Here is a 17,773-nt window from a genome sequence, read left to right on the forward strand (position 1 = left end):
GATCTATGAAAGTCCCAAGTGCAAGAGAATGATCTACTATAAATATGTCTGATTAGTGGTATAATAATGAGATTCTGGCAGCTTTGGAGACGGTAGAGTATAAAACATGTCCGTCTGTTTATTTTTAAAAAATAGATTTAGAGACTTAACAATTTTATTATTATAATATTATTGTCAAAGAACATTTAAGACTGCTTATGTATTAATGTACTGTGACTGGTAATTAAAGCATTATTTGAATACTATCTGTTATAGTTTGCATTTTTATAACAGTTCTTCATCACAGGTCACAAAAATCCAGATAACAGCTGTCATGATCTCCAATCAGTCAAACTCCTCTGCAAATGTGACCTTTGTTCGTCCTGCAACATTTTTCATCAAAGGCCTTTCTAATATTCCACATGCAAAATACTACTATGTGTTCTTGTCTTTGGTGTACGTTGTGACTGTTTTAGGGAATTCATCTATCATGTCTGTCATTTATTTGGTCCGCAGACTTCACACAGCCAAATACATTGCTGTTTTTCATCTGGCCATTTCTGATCTTTGTGGAAGCTCGGCTTTGATTCCAAAAATCATAGAAATGTTTTTATTTGAGCACCAGGAGATTTCATATGAAGCGTGCTTAACAAATATGTTTTTTGTGTATCATTTCATGAATCTGCAGTCTTTGACACTACTTGCTTTGGCTTATGACAGACTTGTTGCTATTTGTTTTCCTCTAAAGTATTACGCCATCGTAACCAAAACAGCCATGTTTCTGATCATAGGGGTTATGTGGATAGTGTCTGTAACATTTTTTTCTATACTTGTAGGTTTAGTAAATACAATCTCCTTTTGTAGGTCTAATGTACTTAATAGTTATTTTTGTGACTATGCCCCAGTCTGCGGACTAGCTTGTAATGATATTCCGATAAATATTTTGATGGGTAAAGCTTCCTATGGTCTCCTGATTTGCACACCGCTGATACTGATCGTCATCTCATATTTCTGCATTTCTCTGGCTTTGCTTAAGATTGCTCAGGGTTCTGAACGGATCAAAGCTTTAAAAACCTGCACTTCACATCTAATATTGGTGACAATGTTTTATCTCCCTGTTATGAGCAATGTTATTGCAGCTGTAACAACACCTTTGCATCCAAATGTTCAAATAATTAACAATTCCCTGACACAGGTGATACCTTCTATGCTGAATCCCATCATATACACTCTAAAGACAGAAGAGGTCATGCAATCTATAAAAGAACTGTACAAACGAAGCAAGGTGAACACTATTAGAAAAAGAGAAATGAAATGCAGTAGGATAAATTAAATATACTAACAGTATCTGATCAGAGTGTGAAGAAGAAACAAGGTGCATTTTGCCTTCCACAATATTGGTGTTGATTTACTTGTACGTTGACAAGAAATATTTGACTAGTTTCATCAGCTGTGATAATTTAATAAATATCTAAATAACAGAGTTTATTGATTCTGTATAGATGTTGTAAGTAACAGAAATTGTGTCATAAGCAGGCCAAATATATTTAAAGCCTCTGGGCTGAAACCTAAATTTGCTTTGTGATTGCTTCCTTTATTCATTAACACTGAATATATAATTTCAGTCTAAAAATAAAGCTTTAAAAATATTTAAAAAAAATGTATTGAGTGATTTTAAATTTAACAATAAGTAAAATGAAAACATGTGCTTTCAATTTAACAAATGTTTAAAAAATTCTTCTGCATAATGTTTGTTATGCTTATGAACAGATATCTTCAATATAATATAATATAATATAATATAATATAATATAATATAATATAATATAATATAATGTAATGTAATGTAATGTAATATAATGTAATGTAATGTAATATAAAATAATATAATATAATACAATATAATTCACTGTGAGTTTTGCCTCATCATTAGAGAAGCTCTTTAAAGTGGCTTTATGTATGAATTTTCATGTATTAATCACTCTTTTTTATAGCCAATGTTTGAACAGCTTGTAACGAAACTTTAAAAAACTAGACCTTTCCCGACTTATTAGGGTATCTAGTATGAAGGCCCTTAGACTGGTTTTCATGTAAAGGACTCGGGATGTTTTTGCCGGGAAAATCAAAAGGATGTGTCGTTTATCCATGTTACCGAGAACCTCTCTTCCGTTCAATGACACAGAAAAGAAAGAGCTATTCTGTAGTAATGTCAATGTGTCATGCAAAGAAAAGGGATTAATATAAACTAAAGTTCTACCAGAAAGACTCGAGAGGTAAAATGATGAAACAAAAGCATTTATTTATTAACAGCCCAGCAAGCAAGTATTTATAAAGTTTTTTGGCGTAGACCCCGTCCGTAGCGCGCAATCCGAAGGTAGCGGATCTGCATTTCCTGCCCGAAGACGAAGGCGAGGGCGCAGCCGACCCCCCCGGGAGGTACGGGAAGGGACTATCCTGGTGGTGGTGGGAAGGATGGAGGGGAAGGGACTATTCTGGTGGTGGTGGATTATTTTGTTAAATATTTTGTTATTGAGAGGAGAGCATGCAGCCCATATTTATATATCTAAACGTCGCCCTTAGTGTGGACCGTGTCGGGATGTTTGTTAACAGTATATAGCTGCAGGTTGTAATTGTACACAATACTACAGCAGAAACTAACCTCTAACCCTACCCCATACCCTAAAAGGCAACTTTTGCGAGACCTTTAGGCACTCCCGCTACTCCGACCTGCAGATACTGGACCATTTGCCTTTAACAGGCAGACAGCTTAAAAAATGGGATATAACCAAATTGCTTCCAACATGAGATGTGCCACACGAGCCCTGAAAAGTCTCGATCGCCCCCAGGTGATTGGATGCAGTATTGGTCAAAAGCCTCCATTTAATGTAATTGATGTGAGACAAACTAAACAATCAAATTACACTTCAAATATTTATTTCCCAAAGATGGTTTCTGTTATTTTATGCAGTTTTAATCACACTGATTAAAAAAAAAAAATGTATTAAAGGATAGCCTCTTGAGATGCATCATCTCATTTTCAAGAAAGTCCTATAAACACAAAATACAGAATACAAAAGACAGATCATAAGCAAAAAAACATTACATAGCATACATTACAGATACAGATACAAAGCTCATTTATACACAACTCATTCATACACAGACTCTCTCGCCAACTCACACCGACCCCTCACACTAACCTACGTTTTTCTAGTTAGTTTTGTTAGTTCAAGTCGGGGGTGTGACGCCATATTGACAGCTTCTCTGAGTGAAGTAGTCACTGAGGCGCCAACTGTTTATTTTACATCTGCATAATGAGCTATTCTGCAGTAAACTGTACTAACAGATTCTGCGGGAGTGTGGATGGGGCCTTGATATCACCACTTCGCACACTACTGAGCAGACTCGAGACTCAAGATGACAGACATAACAACAACATATTGGGACACTGGCAGCTTCACTTACTACAATTAAAGAGAGTGAAATTGTGTCGCCCATCTTTTTTTACAGTCTATGACAACACACACACACACACACACACACACACACACACACACACACACACACACACACACACACACACACACACACACACACACACACACACACACACACACACACACACACACACACACATCTATAAATATGTCTGATTACTGGTAGAATAATAATATTCTGACAGCTTAGTAGAAGGTAGAGTATGAACCATATCTTTCTTCTCTTTTTTTCTCTAAAGCATTTACTGCATTAACTGTTTTATTATTAATTCAAAATGAATATATCAAAGAACAACCAAATATTTGTGTTCATTAATGCACTGTGACTGGAAATTAAATCATTATTTAAATATTCTCTGTTATTGTGTGCATTTGTATAACAGTTCTTCAATACAGGTGACACAAAAAGCCAGATAAAGCTGTCATGAGCTCCATTCAGTCAAACTCCTCTGCAAATGTGACCTTTGTTCGTCCTGCAACATTTTTCATCAAAGGCCTTTCTAATATTCCACATGTGAAATACTACTATGTGTTCTTGTGTTTTGTGTATGTTGTGACTGTTTTAGGGAATTCATTTATCATGTGTGTCATTTATTTGGTCCGCAGACTTCACACAGCCAAATACATTGCTGTTTTTCATCTGGCCATTTCTGATCTGTGTGGAAGCTCGGCTTTGATTCCGAAAGTTATTGACATATTTTTATTCGAGCACCAGGAGATTTCATATGAAGCGTGTTTGGCAAATATGTTTTTTGTGTATCATTTCATGAATCTGCAGTCTTTGACACTACTTGTCTTGGCTAAAGACAGACTGGTTGCTATTTGTTTTCCTCTACGGTATCATGCCATTGTAACTAAAACAGCCATGTTTCTGATCATAGGCGTTATTTGGATTTTTTCTGTGACATATTTTTCTGTACTTGTAGGTTCTGTGAATAGACTCTCTTTTTGTGGATCTAATGTGATTGATAGTCATTTTTGTGATCAAGGCCTTATGTATAAATTAGCTTGTAATGATAATTCTATAAATAATATGATGGGAAAAATTAGCTTTGGTCTCCTAATGTGCACACCACTGATACTGATAATTATTTCATATTTCTGCATTGCTCTGGCTTTGCTTAAGATTGCTCATGGTGCTGAACGGATCAAAGCAATGAAAACCTGCACCTCACATCTCATGTTGGTGGCAATCGGTTATATCCCACTTATAAGCAATAATATTGCAGCTGTAACAACACCTATCCATCCGAACACCCGGTTAATTAACAATTCCCTGACACAGACAATGCCACCTATGCTGAATCCCATCATATACACTCTAAAGACAGAAGAGATCATGCAATCCATAAAAGAACTATACAAACGAAGTAAGATGAACACTACAAAAAGAATAAAATGTACTAGGGAAAATTCAAAACAAAAATTACAGTTTTAAAACTAATTAGATGATCCTTTAACAAATATTTAATTTAACAGAGTTGATTGATTTTGTATGTTCGATGTTGTAACAGAAAATGTGTAAACAGGCCAAATATGTTTAAAACCTCAGGGTTGAAACCTAGTTGAGCTGCTTTGTGATTGCTTCCTTTGTTTGAAAACATAGGTCTATATAAAATTTCAGTAAAGATTCTAAATAATAACTCATTGAAAATAGTATCCAGATTTTCATCCATCGATTTAAACTTAAAAATAAGTCAAATGAAAGAAAAATTTTTCATTACATTTGCTTTAAATATTAAAGATGATTTAGAAATTCTGCATTATATTTGCATTATATTTGTTATCCTAACGAACAAACATACTCACACTCCAGAATATATTGATGTCTTGAATGAATCATTAGCTGTCATTTGTTTGAGCTTTGATGACCTACAAACAGTTTCTGAATTAAATATCCATGGATGGACTCTAAACCCACATAGTAAACAACACAATAAGATACCAGACGGCAAGACACTATTTTAGGACTGCAACAACTAATTGATAATAAAAAGTCTTGATTAATCTGGTCTGTGAGCTGTGCATGAAGAAAGTCTGAGCAACGTTAGTTTACAGCAGTTACAGTTTTTATGGTGTAAGACTTGGTTTTCCTGCTAAAATAAAAGCTGAGATGAAACCCCCTGCAATTAAACTCACTAATCTGGAGAGAAGATCTCAAAGAAAAAGCATAGGACATCACCTTGCCCAAACTTCTCTCCTTGCTTATCTATGCATCGTCCCTCTACCGACTCCCTCTCCTTTCCCCCTGATTCAAGTCACTGAAAGTTCACTAAGATTGTCTATATATGGTGTCTTTTGTGAATCTATTGTTTTTTCCCTTTCATGTTAGGTATCACATTAAATGTCTTAGTGAGATTGGCAAAATGGGCTCAATTTCACAGCAGTCATTTGTTTTATGAAAAAGATTGAAAGATTGAATTCTGTTCTCCTGTAGTGGGTGGTGTCCCGCTGTCAGGTATGCATTTCTTATTCTTAAATTCATTCTTTGAGCAATTGATGTTATGCATTTATTATTTTTGTATTGGCTTCTTATTGTTTACTTGAATAATTGGCAAGATACATTTTTACCTGACAAATTAAATTATATATTTGATTTATTTTGTCTTATTCTGAAATCATGATTTCTAGTAGATTAAAGTGGAGTCTGGTGTTACCGCAAATCTGTGCTCAGACTAGATCATACCGAGGGCCCAATGAATGGAGCATGGGGCACTAACTGGGACCTTCCAATTTCTGACAATCACTGACTAAGCAAGTTTCAATTTCGTGACTATACATTTTTTTTACACCTTTTGTTGTGAGCAAGCATGGAGCGGCTTACTTAAAGGTAAATAGTTCACTCTGCATCCTCTGACTAAGATCTGAACTGACGAGTTTGTGTCCGTGAGCTCACGATTCGGACGATGTGCAGTCTCTGTGTGACATCGGGTCCCCAATAAACAATTGATTGAAAGGGATACCCAGAATAATCAAATATTTAACTTAATGCATAATCAATATTTATGATTAGTTCCTAATTAGAAACACAATCTAAATGTAATAATCATTCGAAATTAGAGTTAGATTAAGCCCAGAGTTAAAGTAAAATTTAAACTAAATTCCAGAAATTCACCGGAGCGCTGAAAAGGCATACACACACTATACCCTTGTCCACATAGTTGTATTTTGTCGTTGAGTCGATGGATGGTTCCCTACAATAGTAAAACACATTTGGAAAAAATGCGGATATCACAGAGTGAGACAAATAAGTTGTCAGGAGAACAGGAGAGAACTTAAAGGCATCTAAGTGCCCATAAGCACAACATTGCCTGTTAGGTGCATGTGGTGTTTTATGTGTTTAAATTGTATTTCCCTTTCGAGGTTTGTCTCTCGACATTGCGTATTAGCTGATGTGTTGGGGAAACTGCTTTTCTCCGAAAATGCTGAAGCCTGATTGAATCACGTTATTGCAACTGCGTAGGGCAGGTCCAACCACAATACAGCTCAGCATCGAGCGCAATTGCCTCAGATCTTTCGCCTTCACTCGACTATGCTGTCTTCGAGAAGCCACCTATTGCTCGCAGTTGAGGTACGCTCTTTAGAGGAAGCTAAGGTCCGCTCACATGCTCTTTCCTTCTGCCGAGTCACGGAGGCTGAAGCCACGGCAGCTCAAGATACTGTAGGAAGATTAGGTGATGGTCCTGCACAGGTCAATTCCCTCATTCCCCTTCACCGCCACAGCAAAGCAGCCCCTTGCCTCAGAGCAACTCACGTGGCATAACCAAGCCCCTGCCTCAGTGCAGTGGTCTGTCGTGTACAAGCGCATAAAAGCTTCTGCCGTTTACTCATTCACACGATACAGGCCTTTCTCAAAAAATTAGCATATTGTGATAAAGTTAATTATTTTCCATAATGTAATGATAAAAATTAAAGTTTCATATATTTTAGATTCATTGCACACCAACTGAAAATTACAGGTCTTTTATTGTTTTAATACTGATGATTTTGGCATACAGCTCATGAGCAGGGAACAGAGACGTTCCGTCGGATGACGACGAATGGGGGTTTCGCTTAGAACACCTATCGACTTCGAGTATTACAAAACGAGCCAATGGCAAAGAAATGCCATGGGTCTGCGGAATTTGCATAGCGTATCTCCGCCTTACCTCGTGGGTATAAAAGGAGCACGCCGGCAATATGCAGATATGTTTCTTCGCTGAGGAGCCGAGACTGAACTCAGCGGAAGTGGCAAGTAGACGGAACGTCTCCGTTCCCTACTCAGGGAACGAGGGTTACATCCGTAACCGAGACGTTCCCTTTCGTTGTCACTCCGAGTTCCGTCGGATGACGACGAATGGGGATACCAGTCTAATCACGCCACCTTCACAGCTGTTTTCCAGTGACCTGCGTAAATCTGAGATCCCTGTCGTAAGACTAGCAAGGACTCCTATTTAACAAAGGAATACCAAGGTACACTGGGGAGCATATCCCATAGTTTAGAGGAAATATGCAAAATATTGCCAGCCCAAACGGGGGGGGACTTAGAGAATACACATATGACCCGAAGGATGCATATGGAGAACACCGGGGTGTCCAGCCGCAGGTGGAATATTTCAACCCCAGGGGTGGCAAGGTGCCTTGCCAAGGGAAAGACACATGCTCAAAGAGGCTTACAGTGGAAATACACATGTGGGGGTTGCTCCGGAGAGGGACCATGCACACGGGGAGGCACCTAGCCGACGCTCAGGCAAGAGACACTGGCGCCGACGTCAGGAGTGCAGGAGGAACTCAGGGCTTTCGGAGAAGCTCACCTGAGGAGAACATCGCACGTATCCAGTCCGTAGAGTGGAATGGCGCGCAAGCGAAGACACCTGAGCGGGTCCAATACTAGCTGGTAGAAGCGAGTACATGATAAGACACTGGCTCCACTCAGAGATTATAGAATCTGGCGAATGAGTTAGGTGTCGCCCAGCCTGCAGCTCTGCAGATGTCTGTTAGCGAGTTCTGCCTACATAGGTTCGGAGAGCACATACTGGACAGAGCAGTGCCAAGGCTGGGTCTGCCTCCTCCGAGGGCAGCGCTTACAGGTTCACCACCTGGTCCCGGAAGGGAGTGGTAGGAACCTTGGGAACATATCTAGGCCGGGGTCTCAGGATCACATGAGAGTAAGCCGGCCCGAACTCCAGGCACGCTTCTTCAACGGAGTCATGGAGTGCGGCAATAGCGGCAACATAGACTTAGAGGGTGGAGGGAGACAGCCTTCGCTCCAACCCTTCTTGAAGGAAGGAAGCACGACACCGACCGAGCATCTCCGGGGGTCTTCTCGGCGAGAAGAGCACCAGCTGACGAAGAGGTTCCACTTCAGCGCGTAGACGTGTCTCATGGACGACGCTCTAGCGGAAGTGATGGTAGCCACCACCGCAGGTGATAGGGTACTCAAACCTGCCTGGTCCCGCCCAGGAGCCACACGTGGAGGCTCCAAATATCGGGACGAGGGGTCCCACAGGGTGCCCCGTCCCTGAGAAAGAAGGTCCTTCCTCAGAGGAATGGGCCAAGGAGGTGCTGTCGCGAGGAGTATGAGTTCGGAGAACCAGGTCCGGGTGGGCCAGTAGGGCGCAACCAGAAGGCATGCTCCTCGACCTCCTTGACTTTGCGCAAAACCTGCGCAAGAAGGCTCACTGGGGGAACGCATATTTGCGGTCCCGTGGCCAGCTGTGCGCCAGTGCATCCGTGCCGAGCGTGCCCTCGGTCAGAGAATAATACAGGTCGCAATGGGTCGAGTCGTGAGAGGCAAACAGATCTATCTGTGCGTCCCCGAACTGGTCCCAAATCAGCTGAACCGACTGGGGATGGAGTCGCCATTCTCCAGGGAGGGGCTGAAGCCATGAGAGCTCGTCGGCTGCACAGTTCAGGACTCTGGGAATGAAAATGGCTCGAAGCGACCTCAGATGCTTCTGACTCCATAAGAGGAGGTGGCGGGCGAGTTGCGACATACGGCTCGAGCGTAGACCACCTTGACGGTTGATGTACGCTACTGTGGCGGTATCGTCAATGAGGTAGGGGCTGTAAACCCGGACCTCATTTCGGCTGGAGGGACAGTCTCAATCGCACCCTTCGCCAGTAGGGTAGCAACCTTCGCTCTCATGATAGGGGCATAGCCATCGTCCAAAGTGGAACGGACTCCCCTGAAGCGGGGAGGAGATTGTGCAAACTGAATTGCATAGCCGAGCCGATGGTTCGCGCGACCCGGCGGAACAGATAGGGAAGCTCTAGGCAGGCTCCCAACTGTGCCAGCGGCGTTAAGAACCACAGACGTCCCCCCGGTGGTGCAGCGAAGCGGAATGACCGGCCCATACGTGGACGACATAGCGGCCCTGTGTAGGGGCAAGGTCATAACCGCACCCTGACAGAGGAGGCCAGGGAAGGACCAGCGTTCCACGGGGGCCTGCTCTGTCAGGGGTCTGGCGACAGAGGGGGGCAGGGGCGAAGCGGTCCGTGAAACGGCACGCTGTGTCAACCGCCTCTGGGACGAGGAGAGCACGGCTTGTGGGCAGCGCTCTGTGTCGCCCGAGAACTCTGTATGCTCAGAGACGAGAGAGTCAGCTCTTTCTGAATAAGGATTCTTCCCCTGCTACCAACTCCAGAAGCACTCAACCGCACCGCCGAAGAGGCCGACCTGGGAGATGGGGGTGTCTAGCAGATGGGTCCGCCCGACATCGTGCACATCAGACTGGTCAGCCCCAGAATGGTGAAACATCACCTGACTCCGAGAGCGTACGGCCACTTTCGTCGCTCGGAGAGCAAGGTCAGTGGCGGCGCACAGCTCACAGAAGAGCCTCGTGTCAGTCCCGCCCTCCTGCATGTCCATGTGCATCTGGGTCAGGTAGACCAGCAGAACGGTAATGGGATGCAGTGAAGCGGCTGCCTGTACTGTGACACTATAGGATTTCGCCACAGATTAGTGTAGATGAAAAGAACTACAGGCTTTGGACGGGTGCTTAGGATTGGGCAGGGAAGCACTCTGAGGACACAGTAGCATGGCAACAGAGCGTTCAACCGGGGGGACCCTAGTGTACCCATGGGCAGCGGCCCCTGAGGGGAGGAAAGGCGGATGAGACCAACGAGTGGACCTGTGATCTCATCATGCACGTCCGGGAGGAAAGATATTGGGGTTTGCCGTGGACGTGGGTCGGTGCCCTCACCCAAAAACCAATCGTCCCGGGAAAACATGGCCGTCATCTCCGGATCAGACTCAGGCACAGCTGTATGCACACCAGAGGGTGGCAGCTGTGACGAGTCGTCATTTCCAGAAGAATCAAGCCCACCTAGTGATGCTGCTACAGACACAACATCATCCTCTGTAGCTTCAAATGAAAACACACGGGCCACCCGAGGGTAGACTCGTGGAATCATCAGTTCGCTAGCGGGCACCGTCATTAAAGAGGGGGGCTGGGGTCGAGGACACAGAGTCGGCGCCTTGTTCCAGACCAACACCCTCAGGTCACCCTGTCCACCAGCCGAAGATCGGAGGGTGGATGAGGGGACTCTCACTCTTGCGAGTTCACCGAGTCTCGACCTATATACGACGCGAGTCATCCACGAGCGCTGTTCAAGCATGATCAAAGCCCAAACACACTAGACAGCGCTCGTGACCATCAGAGTCCGATACCAGTCCGCTGCAACCAGAAATGCACGGGCGAGTCGTCTTTAAAAAGACGTGCCGCGTGCAAGCTCTTTTATGAGAGGAGAAAAAAACTTTGCGATGTTGAACCGCACAGGGAGACACACACACACTGGCAGATCACTCCACAGATCAGCAGCCACTGTGAGCTCGCTGCAGATCGCCGTCACACCAACACCGGAGAGAGAAGCTCGTCTTGTAGAGCGAAGTCAGAGATGACTGTGGAGTGAAGAAATACTCTTGGCTCCGAAGCGAAAACATATCTGCATATTGCCGGCGTCCTCCTTTTATACCCACGAGGTAAGGCGGAGATACGCTATGCAAATTCTGCAGACCCATGGCATTTCTTTGCCAATGGCTCGTTTTGTAATACTCGAAGTCGATAGGTGTTCTAAGCGAAACCCCCATTCATCGTCATCCGACGGAACTCGGAGTGACAACGAAAGGGAACCCAAAATTCCTATCTCAAAAAATTAGCATATTTCATCTGACCAATAAAAGAAGTGTTTTTAATACAAAAAAAGTCAACCTTCAAATAATTATGTTCAGTTATGCACTCAATACTTGGTCGGGAATCCTTTTGCAGAAATGACTGCTTCAATGCGGCTTGGCATGGAGGCAATCAGCCTGTGGCACTGCTGAGGTGTTATGGAGGCCCAGGATGCTTCGATAGCGGCCTTAAGCTCATCTAGAGTGTTGGGTCTTGCGTCTCTCAACTTTCTCTTCACAATATCCCACAGATTCTCTATGGGGTTCAGGTCAGGAGAGTTGGCAAGCCAATTGAGCACAGTAATACCATGGTCAGTAAACCATTTACCAGTGGTTTTGGCACTGTGATCAGGTGCAAGGTCGTGCTGAAAAATGAAATTTTCATCTCCATAAAGCTTTTCAGCAGATGCAAGCATGAAGTGCTCCAAAATCTCCTGATAGCTAGCTGCATTGACCCTGCCCTTGATAAAACACAGTGGACCAACACCAGCAGCTGACATGGCACCCCAGACCATCACTGACTGTGGGTACTTGACACTGGACTTCAGGCATTTTGGCATTTCCTTCTCCCCAGTCTTCCTCCAGACTCTGGCACCTTGATTTCCGAATGACATGCAAAATTTGCTTTCATCCGAAAAAAGTACTTTGGACCACTGAGCAACAGTCCAGTGCTGCTTCTCTGTAGCCCAGGTCAGGCGCTTCTGCCGCAGTTTAATTTTTATCATTACATTATGGAAAATAATGAACTTTATCACAATATGCTAATTGTTTGAGAAGGACCTGTATATGCAGCCCCCCGCTTCAGAGCGGCTATCTGCTATATACATGGCATGAAGCACTTCAGTTACTTTCTCACTCATGGAGTTTAAGCAGCCCTCATCTCGAAGCTGCGGTTTGCCTTACATAAAGCATGATGTGCTCCGGCCACTCGCTCACTCTCATAACCCACACCTCAAAGCGGCGATCTGTCATATATAGCATAACTGGATGAGTGACTGATCATGTTTCATTCAGGGAGTGTGTTTAACCATCAAAGACTTCTGCTTATTAACCACCCAGAATCCCCTTCTAAGTGGAGTTGGTCTATTGTCACATTTGCCCAGCACGGGCGGCAACCATTGGAAAGCACTTTGAAATGTGTTTACAGGAGTTGTGAAGTAGTTGGCGATTCCAATGTGGCCGTTGTACTATTGCAATTTAGGTATTATATTATCCTATGATGTGGCCCCGCACTGTCACCGTTTTTCTCTGCGTTACTGTGATAAACAATATCGCTGATGCTGCTGCTACTGCTGCCGCTTTTCTGTCATTCACCCAAATTGTTCAAACCGGTCCATTAGTTCAGCCTTCGAGCAGTGAGTTGCCTTATTTTAAGTATTTGCCTTAATTGAAGTATTTAGGCCTAGATCATGTTATAAGGCAGCGTACTAGGCTACTGTCCGGGCACTGACCAAGACGGCGGTTCCCATCCCATTTGGCTGTAAGTCAGTTGTAGTTGTGTTTCTGCTTGTTAACCTCAGGTGTCTAATGCTTAATCATCACTTGTAGAGTGAATCTACTTTATTTCACTAACTGCAACATTGCTTCGGTGTTACTTTTAGTCTCTATAGATTTGGATCATATATGAAAATATATGTTTGTTTTACTTTGTAAACATGTAACCAACAACATGCGTTTTTCTTTGGAAAATTTGGAAAATTGTCTTGGTCTTTAACTACAAACACACACTAAGAAACGTGATATGCAACGAATACACAAGTTTTGTTGTGGTCTTGCTGGGATCATTCCAGCACCCAAAAGACAACATATGCACCCCAACATCACAAGCACCAGCACCCCAACATCAACCAGCACCCCAGCATCACAAGCTGGTCCCAGCATTCAAAACATACCTTATACTGGTCGACAAGCACACTAGCATCCCATGTATCACGATTAGCCACGCACTCCCTGGGTGATTACGGACTCCATTTCCCATCATGCATCTCCCTGGACTAATTACACCATACACCTGCACTGCGCTGATTACACACACCTGCATCTCATGTTCAAACACTCATTTAAGCCACACTCACACAACACTCTGGGCGAAGTCTTGTTTTGATGCTGTGAACATTTCCAAGCGATTTTCCATGTGTTTACCTGCCTGTTGTGACCTTGTCTGTTCCTGATCTTCTGCCTGGTACCTGTATCCTAATTGTTTGCTGCCTGCCCTGATATCCTGCCTGTTTATTGACCACGATTTTGCCTGATCTTCTCTGCTGTGTTTGCTGGTGTTTGACCCTTGCCTGGTGACTACTCTGTTTAATAAAGACAAGCTGCACTAGGATCTGAATGACTCCTATGCTTCATAACAGAAGAGTTAGCCACACCAAGATCCAGAAGCAATGCCAACCATGGAGACAGCAGTACAAATCCTGTGTCTCCGTCAGGGGAATTGGGCGATTGAGAAGTATGTCAAAGAGTTTATTGAACGGGCACATCTCACCTCAATGAACACAGAATGCCTTATGTTCTTTTTTCTGGGAGGACTATCTGAACCGCTCAGTTCATTCATGCCATTGCATGATCCTCACTGGACTTTAGAGCACTATGTTGACCTGGCCCTTTTGTTGAGCGGCTCATCATTTACTGTGGGCGTGGTAGAGGAGGAGCTCCGTGAACCCACAGTATCCCCTCCTGCCGAACCAGAGCTTCACGACAGTCCTGCTGAGCCTAAGTTTCACGTCGGTCCTGCCGAGCCTCTTCACATCAGTACTGCCAAGTCTGAGCTGCTTCACGTCAGTCCTGTTGAGCCTGCACTTCACGTCAGTCCTGCCGAGCCTACACATCACGTCATGGCCACGGAGCCAGAGACTGTACACTTTGTGCCCACGGAGCCAGAGACTGTACACGTCGTGCCAACTGCAAAAGAGACTGTTCATGTCACGTCCGCCCAGCCAGAGACAGTTCACGTTACGTACGCCGAGCCAGTGGCTCCAGACAGGATGGCCCCTGTCGAGCCAGAGTCACAGGACAAGATGGCCGTCGCCGAGCCAGTGTCTACGGACAAGATGGCCGCCGCCGAGCCAACGTCTCCGGACAAGATGGTCACCGCCGAGCCAGTGTCTCCGGACAAGATGGCTGCCGCCGAGCTAGTGTCCCCGGAAAAGATGGCCATCCCGGTGTCTATTCCCGAACCGGTGTCTGTTCCTGAACCGGTGTTTGTTCCCTTTGTTCCTCAGCCGGTGTCTGTCCCTGAACCGGTGTCTGTCCCTGAACCGGTGTCTTTTCCTGAACCGGTGTCTGATCCTGAACCGGTGTCTGATCCATTTGTTCCTCAGCCGGTGTCTGTCCCTGAACCAGTGTCTGTTCCTGAACCGGTGTCTGATCCATTTGTTCCTGAGCCGGTGTCTGTCTCCTATTCTTAGTAACACCATGCTGGGATCTAGCAAACCAGCAACCAGCATCCCATGCCATCCCAAAACATACCTTGTGCTGGTGACCAGCAATGCTGGATTTTTCAGCAGGGAAGGCAGAGAAAGTGATGCAATCCATAAAAAACTGTACGAATTAAGTAAGGTGAACAGTGCTTGAAGCAAGAAACAAATTTCTGGCGATGTAGTAAGAAAAATAAACAATTCAATGGGGAAACAAGTTAATTTTTTTGTTTGTTTACCTCATACAGACATCTTTTTTTATCATTTTAAGCATTTAACCACACTTGATTGTGATGAATTTCTCAACAATAACAAAAAATACTTCCTATGTCATTTTGTATCTCAAGTAAATGTTGATTCGAAAATGTTTCGATATTTGTAATGGAAAGCAAGACAAAAATACAAAGTAAGAAAAATTTATTCTGCAGTGAATTTACATCTTTAAACTCCTGAATGTATTGTTGACTTCAGTAAATCATTAGCATGCATTTGTTAGAGTTCTGATGGCCAACAGACAATCTGTGACCAGTGAATTTCAGGTATCCAACTATTTTACTGAAAGTGATCCCAGATAATGTAATGTGCTGGATGCATATGCTTCAGTGAAATAAATCATTATATCAGAATTTGTTTATTTAGCATAAGTAATACAATCAGTAACTACAACAAACAACTACATACTGTATACCCATCACACAGTTCACATATTGCCATATAACAGCATTCTCCATCTATAAACCCACACAGTAAACAACACAATGAAATACCAGGCGAAATGACAGTATTTTAGTGCTGCAACAACTAATCGATAAAAACAAAATATGGTTATGAAAATAATCAAAAACAAATGTTATTAGGCCTATCAATTATCTAACATGCACAGAGAAAGTCCCTCACTGATGTCATTGTGGAAATAGTACACAAAGTGGTCAACAAGAGGAGTAGTTAAGCGCTTCAAAGATGCCCATTAACAAAATGTTTCCTGAGATGTACTGCAGTTTTATTAGCTTGTATTAGATGTATTAGCTTGAGAGGTGCTCACATTAGAGGCAACTTTGCTGACTGAGCGAGCACGTTCAAACTAAGCGACAAGGAAAGTAGCGAAATAATGTTAACTTAGACTGTGACACAGTTCACATGCTTGTATTGATTTACTCCTACCCCTTCTTGCCCAAGTCTACAGGGAGAAGCGTTGTTCCATCTACTAAAGTCCCAAGATCAAGACAATGATCTTCTATAAATGTCTGATTACTGGTAGAATAATAACATTCTGGCAGCTTAGTAGAAGGTAGAGTATGAATTGTTTCTTCTCTTTTATCTCTAAAGCATTTACAGCAACTGTTTAATATTAGTTTAATATGATTCAAAGAACATCCAAATGTTTTTGTTCCTTAATGCACTGTGTATATTCTCTGATATTGTGTGCATTTTTATCACAGTTCTTCATCACAAGTCACAAAAATCCAGACAACAGCTGTCATGAGCTCCATGCAGTCAAACTCCTCTGCAAATGTGTCCTTTGTTCGTCCTGCAACATTTTTCATCAAAGGCTTTTCTAATGTTCCATATGTGAAATACTACTATGTGTTCTTGTCTTTTGTGTATGTTGTGACTGTTTTAGGGAATTCATTTATCATGTCTATCATTTATTTGGCCCGCAGACTTCACACAGTCAAATACATTGCTGTTTGTCATCTGGCTCTTTCTGATCTGTGTGGAAGCTCGGCTTTGATTCCAAAAGTTATTGACACATTTTTATTCGAGCACCAGGACATTTCTTATGAAGCATGTTTGGCAAATATGTTTTTTGTTTATCATTTCATGAATCTGCAGTCTTTGACAATACTTATCTTGGCTTATGACAGACTGGTTGCTATTTGTTTTCCTCTACGGTATCATGCCATTGTAACTAAAACAGCCATGTTTCTGATCATAGGCGTTATTTGGATTTTTTCTGTGACATATTTTTCTGTACTTGTAGGGTTGGTGAATAGACTCTCTTTTTGTGGATCTAATGTGATCGATAGTCATTTTTGTGATCAAGGCCTTATCTATAAATTAGCTTGTAATGATAATTCTATAAATTTAATGATGGGAAGAATTAGCTTTGGTCTCTTAATGTGCACACCACTGATACTGATAATTATTTCATATTTCTGCATTGCTCTGGCTTTGCTTAAGATTGCTCATGGTGCTGAACGGATCAAAGCAATGAAAACCTGCACCTCACATCTCATGTTGGTGGCAATCGGTTATATCCCACTTATAAGCAATAATATTGCAGCCTTAACAACACCTATCGATCCAAACACCCGGATAATTAACAATTCCTTGAGACAGATAATACCATCTATGCTGAATCCCATCATATACACTCTAAAGACAGAAGAGGTCATGCAATCCATAAAAAAACTGTACAAACGAAGCACAAATACAACTAAGAAACATGACATGTAGTAGGAGAAATAAAAAGTAATAATAGCAGATTTACTCTCACTGCATCAGCTGTGCTCATTCAACAAATATTAATAACAAATATATAATCCACTGATTTTCTATATTTTATGTTCTAACAGATTTTGTATTGTAAACAGGCCAAATTCAGTATGTTTAAAACCTCTCATGGGCTAAAACCTATAAAGCTGCTTTGTGATTCCTATCTTTTTTTCAAAACAATATAAAAATTATTTCAGTCAAGATTCTAAAAAGAAATGTTAGAGCATTAT

At 42.7% G+C, this 17,773-nt stretch overlaps 3 protein-coding genes across 3 annotated transcripts; all 3 read left to right on the forward strand.

Moving 5' to 3' along the window:
- The first annotated feature begins 313 nt into the window (after positions 1 to 313).
- Positions 314 to 1,312, forward strand: LOC143749728 (olfactory receptor 51E2-like). The gene has a single exon (XM_077242194.1). It carries the CDS (start codon positions 314 to 316, stop codon positions 1,310 to 1,312), a length of 999 nt encoding a protein of 332 aa, XP_077098309.1.
- Positions 1,313 to 3,900: 2,588 nt separating this feature from the next.
- Positions 3,901 to 4,914, forward strand: LOC143750721 (olfactory receptor 52K1-like). The gene has a single exon (XM_077243897.1). The coding sequence runs from the start codon at positions 3,901 to 3,903 to the stop codon at positions 4,912 to 4,914; it is 1,014 nt and encodes a 337-aa protein (XP_077100012.1).
- An 11,612-nt stretch (positions 4,915 to 16,526) lies between these two features.
- LOC143750722 (olfactory receptor 51E2-like) lies at positions 16,527 to 17,504 on the forward strand. Its single transcript, XM_077243898.1, has one exon. It carries the CDS (start codon positions 16,527 to 16,529, stop codon positions 17,502 to 17,504), a length of 978 nt encoding a protein of 325 aa, XP_077100013.1.
- Positions 17,505 to 17,773: the final 269 nt, after the last annotated feature.

The sequence above is a fragment of the Siphateles boraxobius genome, unplaced genomic scaffold (genome assembly GCF_051911475.1).
Source record: "Siphateles boraxobius isolate OS27281-9 unplaced genomic scaffold, OSU_SipBor_1 25, whole genome shotgun sequence".
Lineage (NCBI taxonomy): Eukaryota > Metazoa > Chordata > Actinopteri > Cypriniformes > Leuciscidae > Siphateles > Siphateles boraxobius.

Bases quoted from the DNA above. Each gene is read 5' to 3' on its own strand.
- LOC143749728 (XM_077242194.1), top strand. From the start codon at position 314: ATGATCTCCAATCAGTCAAACTCCTCTGCAAATGTGACCTTTGTTCGT.
- LOC143750721 (XM_077243897.1), top strand. From the start codon at position 3,901: ATGAGCTCCATTCAGTCAAACTCCTCTGCAAATGTGACCTTTGTTCGT.
- LOC143750722 (XM_077243898.1), top strand. From the start codon at position 16,527: ATGAGCTCCATGCAGTCAAACTCCTCTGCAAATGTGTCCTTTGTTCGT.